This window comes from Leptonychotes weddellii, unplaced genomic scaffold (assembly GCF_054177405.1).
Source record: "Leptonychotes weddellii isolate Sample4059 unplaced genomic scaffold, ASM5417740v2 HiC_scaffold_5547, whole genome shotgun sequence".
Lineage (NCBI taxonomy): Eukaryota > Metazoa > Chordata > Mammalia > Carnivora > Phocidae > Leptonychotes > Leptonychotes weddellii.
Window position 1 is genome coordinate 1,923 of NW_028023428.1, and position 8,945 is coordinate 10,867.

The window sequence follows — 8,945 nt, forward strand, 5'->3', positions numbered from 1 at the left end:
TGGATGCTTTACCCCCAGGTGTCCCACAGCTGCTCAGCCAGATTCCCATGACAGATCTACCAAACCTCAGATGTGAGAGCTTCAAAACATCTCAATCATGGTAACTCAGCTAAAGGGCATGGGTCCTTCTGTTTCAATGGCACGAGTGAATCACTGGCAACATGTTCCTTTCTGAAGTCACATTATCTACTCACTTGGTCAGGAGTGAGATGTACTGTAAACTCAGAAAACATTATCCCTACATTACTGAATAAGTCATATAAACAACGTGCAAGAAGGTGGGAAACACCACCAAAACAGTGTGGCACAATGTTTCTGACATTACATTGGCATTCAATACATATCGGTGATTGCCTGAGAAGGAAATGTTGCTGACCTGCCTCTAGTGAAAACTTCGATGGGTGTTGAACCACAAGCTAGACTATCAGGAAGTAGGTAGAAGGATTGACGTACAACCCTGCTCTTGACCTTTTCCTCGCCAGACTACCTGGCTTCTGTATTTCTACTTTGATGCACCTCCTTTGCAGCGTAGTTTTAAGAGGATCCTCCTTGAGTGTCTAGCATTCAACACTCATGAAAGCGGGCAGAAACCCCCCGGCTTGCCTCTCCGCTCTCAGAGCTCCCCTATGCAGAGTGGATGACCTTTCGCCCAATCAAGGTTTCAATTTTCACAAGAGGCTAGCCAAGTTGCCAACCTATTCATCTTGAAAGCACATAGATTCACCATCAAACAGCATAGGATATCTGCAATTCTGGACCTAGCCAGACGCAATAACCTAAGGACATTTGCAGCTCATTTCTTGTCAGAACCAGTTGAGGACAGTGGTATTGATGGAAGACTGTGTCCAGCCCATCCATTCCTCTAGTCTAGATAGCCTCGCTTTATCCACGGCTTAAGCCATCTAAAAGCTGCATAACGTTAATACAGCGGTATTCTCCGAGGTGGTTGGATTACTGGTGATTTTTATTTTCTTCTTTTTAAACTCTTGTATTTTCCAAATTTTCTACCATGAGAATGTGTTCTGTTTATAATAAAAGAAAAACAAATGTTATTTTTAAAAGCTACATACTTGGAATATACTCTCTTCCCCACTCCCACCCTCCCACATCCCAACAATAAGCACTTTAACTAAAAACCACTAGTATCAGACTCTCCGCTTTGATCAGAAAACTCCTCAAAAAAATTTATTTGTGAAACCCAAACTGCACTTTCAGGGAGTTTTCTGCTTTGAACAGGAATGTGGCTGAGGTTCTTCTCTTCTCCATCACCCAGTCCATGTTACTTGTAAGCCATATAAGAAATTTCTTCCAGAACTAAACATCAGGAAAACTGTTTCACCTGAGCAACTTCTATCCTCTTTCTTCATGGACAGTGAGAATCATGTAACTTGTCAGGCTTTCTCCTTTTATTTTGGGCAACAGAAAGGTCAAATACAAATATGAATTGTAACTAATAACTGTGCAGGACCTTATCCCTATAGAGCTTTATTCTGAGGATCCCCAGCTCTAAATTGGTTTTTTAGTTTGTTTGGTTGTGTTTTTAATATTCTTCTACTGAGCAGATTTATTCCTGAAGCCACCCTAAGCCCTTCTTACAGTAAGGCAGGACATAATTAAATGTAACAGCATACACTGCTCAATATTAATGCTTGTAATTTATATCCAAAAAATTTTAAACTGAGGGACAACAAAATCATGGTGCAGTGTCAACAATCTTTTTCAACTAATAAAAACTCATGCAACATGAGAAATGAAGAATTAATTATGTAAGAAATTAAAAGAATGAATTATGATTTCACTCTGATGGTTAAACCATTAGATTTCTTTTTTCTTTCACTTACAAATGAGATTTACTTTATTTTTTTATATCAAGATACAGAACACAGCAAAAATTCTTCCAGAATTATACGATTAAAAGAGCAAAAGGAAATAACACAGGTATTATAAACAAAGACTTCAACATCATCAGATAAGATCTGTGTTCAAATCTTGACATCACTACTTATGAGTAAGTATAAGTCCGCCCAAATGTAAGTGTGGAGAATAACATTACCTAGTAAGTGTGTTGTGAGAATCAAGGAACAATGTAAAGTACTTGAAACAGCACATAACATGTTATCCACTCAATCAGAACAGCTGCTGCTGTCGTTGTTATGTATAAAGCCTACACAGCTCCTTTAACCATTTAACTACATCCGACAAAAAACTACTAAAGGATTTTCTTATATACCTGCAAAACACAAATATTTCTCAAAAATGGGTATTTAGCATAACAGCTCAGTGACTGGGGTACTCTAACCAACTTACCTAAACTGTCCGGTGCGAAGAAAACAAAGAGCTCGGTTACCATAAAGAAGATGATTTTCAGGTCTTTAAAAGAAATAATGTTTAGTCAGTAAAGTACATTACATACAAAACAAAAAAAAGCACACAGAAAACATAAGGCATGAAAAATTTTTCAAAAACTTTACATCTGTGTGGCAGAGCAGAAAGAATATAGGATTTGGAGACCTAACTGGCTAAGTCCTAGTTCCTTTACTTCCTACCAGAGTAACTTTGTTCAAATCAATCTACACTTCACTGTATTCAAAATGTTCTACTTTTTCTGCCTAGCTCATAGGGATGTTGTGAGGATCAAATGAGACATATTAAAAAGCTAGCAAATCACAAGTATGGTGTAGGTATACAGGACAGAATTATACTTATGTAAGTCAGAACTATACCACTTTGACAAAGAACTCTGACAAAGAAAGTCTGTAAATTTCAACAATTTAAATAGCTTCATTTCAAATTTTGTCTTTTCTAGTTTAATCTGTTTCCTTCCTCAGAACAGAGCAGCAGCCTTCCAGATGTGGTGTGCTACCTTGATTCACTCATTCCCCATGGAGATAGGCAAGGTAGGAAAGAGAGTCGCTGTCTACAGTACATCCTCCAAAGACTGCTACAATATTAGATGGCCCAGCTAAAATATCAGTAGGAACCAAGTATGAGGCACACATGTAGGAATGCTACAAAATTCTAGCAGCTGAGCAAACAGAAGATGAGGTGGAGAGAACACACACACTCTTTCAACAATTCCAACTATTATACTTTAAAAGTTCCCTCTTAGAAAGCAAAAATTCCTGAATGGGTAAACATCTTAAGTATTAGTAAATAGCCCTTTTTGATTAGCTAATAATTTGGAAGGTATCAGCTGAAGGCAAAATAAGAACAAGAAAAAACAGGTGGACTTATATTGGAAAGCTTGAGAGAAAATGGGGCAGGGTAGAAGCAATATTCACAATTCTGCCTGACTTGCTTGAATTCTACTACTCAGTTATGTTCACCTACCCAGGCCATCCCTAACACTTCTAATGCCTAAGGGTGAGAAAATCTATTCTACATAGCAAGTTGAAGATACTCTCTCCAATTCCTCGCCTTACTTTTACCTCTCCTGACTAGCATTTCAACTTGATCTGCCACACAATAAGGATCTCATTGTTCTATTTTGCTCTTACCTATATTCAATGGCTCTGGTGTAATAGATAATAGCTATATCAAATCTTTCTTTTGAAAACTCTTCATTTCCTTTCATTTTCATTAGCTCTCCTTGCTGAGAAACCAAGGTGAAAGAAGACCCATCAATTAAAAGCAAAGACAATCAAGAACGCCAATATCTAGGAAAAATGGTTCTGGGCTTTTATCTCTGATAACAGAAATAAGCTAGGAGATTATTTATGTAGAAAATGAGAACCCAATATCTAATATTTTGGTATATTTATTTTAAAAAATCTATTTCTGATGACTCAAAGCTAACTTTGTTAAAGGAATATTAAAAAATAAACAAAACCACCACATTATGAGTAACAACTAACAATTTATCCCCTTGTGTATAGTATTTGGCAGGCCCACTTTTAAAAATACCTTATTGAGCCTGTCATATAGCAGGGAAAAAAACAGATGCAAGGTAAAATTTTAAGTTAGAAGATATATTAGTCAATAATCCTGAGTGCTTAAAATATATATATATATATATATAAATTGGTAGCATAGAGTCAATGTGGACTAGATTAACAAAAATGAGGCAGCAAAATTAGCAAGAATGAAATAAAAGATGCTACAGATATAATGGAAACTGTTCACTTCAAATTTTCAAAATAAACAGATTAAAATAAACTGGATCCTATAAATGGCTTTAGTAAGTGAATTAAATAGAACACTAAATATTTTCCTAAATCCCTCTTTAAAAATTTAGTTAAAATCATATTTCCCAGGGCGCCTAGCTGGCTCTGTTGGTAGAGAATGTGACTCTTGATCTCAGGGCTGTAAGTCTGAGCCCCGCCTTTGCGAGTAGAGATTAACTCAAAAATAAAATCTTTAAAAAAAAAATTTTCCTTTGAGTGAATTCTATGGCATATGAATTACATCTCAATAAAGCTGTTATTATATAAAAGAAAATTGTATTTCTTCAACTAATTAAAAACCTTAGTTTAAAAAAATCAAATTTCAAATTTCAATTAACTCTTTTAAAATACATATATTTAAATGTTTATTATTCAATATTCTATAAATTTACTTTAATAATATATTTGAAATACATATGTAAATTTAAAAATTCTGATCAAGATGTTGTTTTCCTCTTCCAAAAAAACATTCCAATCAAAATTTATTAAAATTTTCCCTCAAACGTGTTACTGAATTTTACAATAGTTCCTGTGTGCTGACAGACAGCAGTTTTATTGAACTTTCTTTGAATGTTAATAAAAGTTCTAACAGATAAATTTTAAAATATACTTACAAGTAAATATTTATTCTCACCTCTATACATTCCGCACAATTTTGAGTTTTAAATTCTTCAAGCAAATTGCAGTTTTCTGTTACAACTTTAGTTATGTGATACTTGTCTAAATTTTATTTTTAGGAGAGAGTGAGAGAACATTTGTTTAAAAAAAAAAAAGCAAACTGGTATTGTTAAAGTTCTAAAACTTAGGTTACGTAGGTCAGTCCATAAGGTCAACTAATTATTATACTTTCTAATATTTCTAATAACATGTTTCTTAGAATCTTTTACACGTATCAAATTATACAAATTAAAGTGAACAACTGATAAAATGTTTTAGAACACATTAGATTCACTGCTTGTGAATCTAACCTATTTTAGTTCTACCATTAAAAAAAGCACTTATTATTACATTAATTCTAACTGTAGTTAAAACAAATCCTCAGTCATAATATTCCAAATAGGCCTCATAATTACTCAAGTTAGTTCAACAAACATTACTGAGAGCCTATGATGTACCTTGGCACAATGTTCAACAAAAATGTCTAAAAACAAAAACTTGGAAAACTCTCTAAAATATACTTAATGTAACAAAGAATTTTAAATATCTTATTGCAACATTTTGATTCTCATGAATGAAACGTTAAAATGTTTATTTGAAATACTATGCTTTTAAAAATTTAATAAACTAATTAAAATGCAGTAGGTAATAACCAAAATTTATGTTAAAAGTTTATCAGACCTCATTTTCTGTATTTTTAGCTGTTTATAGATTTAAATGTTAATAATTTTATCCCAACAAAACTATAGTTAAGCCTCTAGCCAAACACATACATTTCCAAGATGAAAAAAGTATCTAAAATCTAAATTTAAGGAAGAATTTCAGCAGTTCACCAAATAAGGTAATCAATAAGGGACAGAGTAAGATTACAGGATAAAAACCTGGGCTTTGAAATCAGGGAGACTTGACTTCTCATCTAGGTTCTACTACTCAGTAGACTGCAGAAATATCACTTAACCTCCCAAAACCTTAGTTTGCTTATTTCTAAAATAGGGACAACAGCAGCTACCTTGTAACAGCTACCTTGTAGCTTCTTTACAGAGCTACTATAAAGAAGAGAACAGAGAGAGAGAGAGAATGTCAGAACCAAGCCCACATGGGTGCCCAATACATGATATTGGTCCTCTACTTCTACCATAAAATCTACCCTATAATTACAGGCCTCCAGAACAATGAGGAGAACCACCTCTATTGATATAATACAGTCCAGTATGTAATATCAGAAAAACCTGTCTCCGTGTTTAAGCTTAATTTCTCTCTACCACTTAGATCAACAGTATAAAATCTGACCTCTTCTCAAGTGGTGATGGCAAATTACTAGTCATCAACTAAAGAGCATAATATTTCCTGCTTCAAGATCCCTACAGCTGTACTATTAAAAAAACACTGCTAACATTCAAATGCTTTAGAGAAACATTTCACAAAGTTAAAATGTAGAAGGCAGTTTCATTATATGAAAGAATAACAGAGTCATCAGGAAAATGAAAATTATAATCTTAGCTCTGTTACTTATTTCTCTTTTGAAGAAGAATACATGAGGCCCCAGGTGTGGATTCTTTTTTTGGGTATTATATATATATATAACTTACAGCATTCACTTGGTAGGATTTTTAGAAGTGTGACGTCATAGAAATTATTAAGACAGGAAATATAGAATAAAGCTAACTATGAGATTACAGTTCTCTTATTTAGGCTTTTCTCTTCTTTACAATAGAAAAAGATTTTTTTAAGAGAAAACATTTTTTAAAATCCTAAGATAAATAAGAAATCACATAACCACACCATTCAATTTTCCTAAATAATGCCTTTAAAAACTGAGTCAAGTAACAATTTAATGCATTTATACTTACATTCAGTAAAGAAAATACTTAACATAGGCCAACAATTGTCAACTGCTCCTAATTTAGGTAGAATTGTTACATCACCTGTGTATTTCACCCAATTCAAAGCTTCCTCCATTGCCAAGATTTTCTGTATCAAAAAGATGAAGAATGTGATTTGGGTATTAATTTTAATTGTACATGTGGTACCATAAATTTAACATACAGTATTTCAGATTCTTAATAAAAACTTAACACAATGTTGCATTTTCATTACTCATGCAACTAGAATAGCTGGATCCCAACATTTAAGTTAACAGATACCATGGACTCACATATGTTACATCTTCAAGTAACCTCAGGCTACCCTCATAGACCAAGATGCTGCTTCAATCACTACAGACCTGGAAGTTGACGTTTACAACCTGGCCAGCGGCTGCCCTGGGTAGCAGGAGGGTGAAATAATCCAAGGTGAATGAGGGGTCTCAGATCTCATCTAAACTAGGACTGCCATCCTTATCACAAGGTTAAAGGTACAGATTAAGGTTCCTGAAAGGAACTGTGTATTTTAAATGGTCTATGGTAAACAGAAGAGTAAGGAGATAAACAGGAGGAGAGTGCAGCTGTGCAAATAAGCACTCACTGCAAAGATCTTCATGAAGAGTCAGGAGCTCACAGGAATGTTATTCGTACTTCTAGTCTGAAATGACTTCAGAAGTTAAGTAGAAGAATTATCGATGCTCATGTCAGGCTTAAGGGAAACAAGTAGATGTTTATTTTACCAGTAGCATTAAAAATTGGCTTATAATTTCATCTGGAGATTATCTAATAATTACGTATCAAAAATGTTCATTACAGAGACCTAATAATTTAATTTGAGAGAATATATGCCAGATAAATAATCTAAAAAAGAAAAAAAGAATCAATGTGTAAAAGCAGCCCAGGGGTGCCTGGGTGGCTCAGTCATTAAGTGTCTGCCTTGGGCTCAGGTCATGATCCCAGGGTCCTGGGATTGAGCCCCACGTCAGGCTCGCTCCTCGGCGGGAAGCCTGCTTCTCCCTCTCCCACTCCCCCTGCTTGTGTTCCCTCTCTTGCTGTCTCTCTCTGTGTCAAAAAAATAAATAGGGCGCCTGGGTGGCTCAGGTGGTTAAGCAACTGCCTTCGGCTCAGGTCATGATCCTGGAGTCCCAGGATCGAGTCCCGCATCGGGCTCCCTGCTCAGCGAGGAGCCTGCTTCTCCCTCTGACCCTCCCCCCTCTCATGTACTCTCTCTCATTCTCGCTCTCTCAAATAAATAAATAAATCTTTAAAAAAATAAATAAATAAATAAATAAATAAATAAATAAAATCTTAAAAAAAAAAAAAGGGCAGCCCGAAATTATACTACATATATGGGGGGAAGGGAAGGATGCAAACCCCCAAAATAAGGAGACTGCTTAAGCAAAATACAGAAATCAGTACTAGCAACTACTACATGTAAAACACTAACTTGTGAACTCAATTCATGGAGCAATGAGCAGTGAGACAACTGCCATTTATCAGCAGTGGTTGTGCTTGCTTCCCGTGTTTAACACTTACATTTTCTATTTTATAACCAATTCTCAGTAAGCCTCCGATAAAGAATGAATCATTCTGCAAAACAAAACAACAAAACACGAACCATCTTCAATCAGTTACACTTGAATTTTCCCGTGGACAGAAAAAATCCTACATTTCAGAAATACTGCTATGTGTACACAGAGTCCACTTCCCACAAGCACTTTCATGCCCAATTTACCTCCTAAGAACCCTAAAACAAGAATTCAGAAGTAGTCTTACATTGGCTTCTAATAATAAAATGGCTTAGTGTAACTTTTAGATGTATGGACTTTAAAGTTCATTACATCAAGATTTTTTTATGAAACTACAGTGACTGATATAAGGAATAGCAAAGGAGGGGCGCCTGGGTGGCTCAGCTGGTTAAGCGTCTGCCTTTGGCTCAGGTCAGGATCTCAGGGTCCGAGGGGACCGAGCCCCGCGTCAGGCTCCCTGCTCAGTGGGGAGTCTGCTTCTCCCTCTGCCTCTCACTCACTCTCTCTCTCAAATAAATAAATAAAATCTTAAAAAAAAAAAAAAAAGGAATAGCAGAGGCTCATCAGCAGGAAATAAACACTTGGCTCCATAACTCCATAACCAACTGAAACAGGAAATGATCAAATGGCTTTCAAGGGAAAGAACCTTCAGTATAATACAGGGCACTGCCTCAAATACTATATAATAGAAGTTTACCCCAAAGATCAAGTATATGTTGTGGTGCTGCTGCCAG

The 8,945-nt window shown here is 35.4% G+C and overlaps 1 protein-coding gene across 4 annotated transcripts; it reads right to left on the minus strand.

Moving 5' to 3' along the window:
• Positions 1-483: 483 nt before the first annotated feature.
• LOC145719598 (E3 ubiquitin-protein ligase TTC3-like) lies at positions 484-8,914 on the minus strand. Of its 4 annotated transcripts, XM_081811095.1 has the most exons (7): positions 8,219-8,909; positions 7,284-7,391; positions 6,671-6,791; positions 4,798-4,883; positions 3,498-3,592; positions 2,308-2,370; positions 484-1,022 (listed from the first exon to the last, which is right to left on the minus strand). In XM_081811095.1, exons 2-7 carry the CDS (start codon positions 7,296-7,298, stop codon positions 965-967), a joined length of 438 nt encoding a protein of 145 aa, XP_081667221.1. In that variant the 5' UTR covers positions 7,299-7,391; positions 8,219-8,909; the 3' UTR covers positions 484-964. The 4 variants fall into 4 exon arrangements, with proteins under 4 accessions (XP_081667221.1, XP_081667224.1, XP_081667222.1 ...); XM_081811098.1 differs by lacking the exon at positions 7,284-7,391 and having other exon boundaries at positions 6,746-6,791; positions 8,219-8,914; XM_081811096.1 differs by lacking the exon at positions 7,284-7,391 and having other exon boundaries at positions 8,219-8,900.
• Positions 8,915-8,945: the final 31 nt, after the last annotated feature.

Excerpts from the sequence above, each read along its gene's own strand:
- LOC145719598 (XM_081811095.1), bottom strand. Across the intron at positions 4,884-6,670 it reads AAGTATTTTCTTTACTGAAT|ACAAGTATCACATAACTAAA; the intron begins GTAAGTATAAAT and ends AATAAAATTTAG. Across the intron at positions 3,593-4,797 it reads ATTGTGCGGAATGTATAGAG|CAAGGAGAGCTAATGAAAAT; the intron begins GTGAGAATAAAT and ends TTGGTTTCTCAG.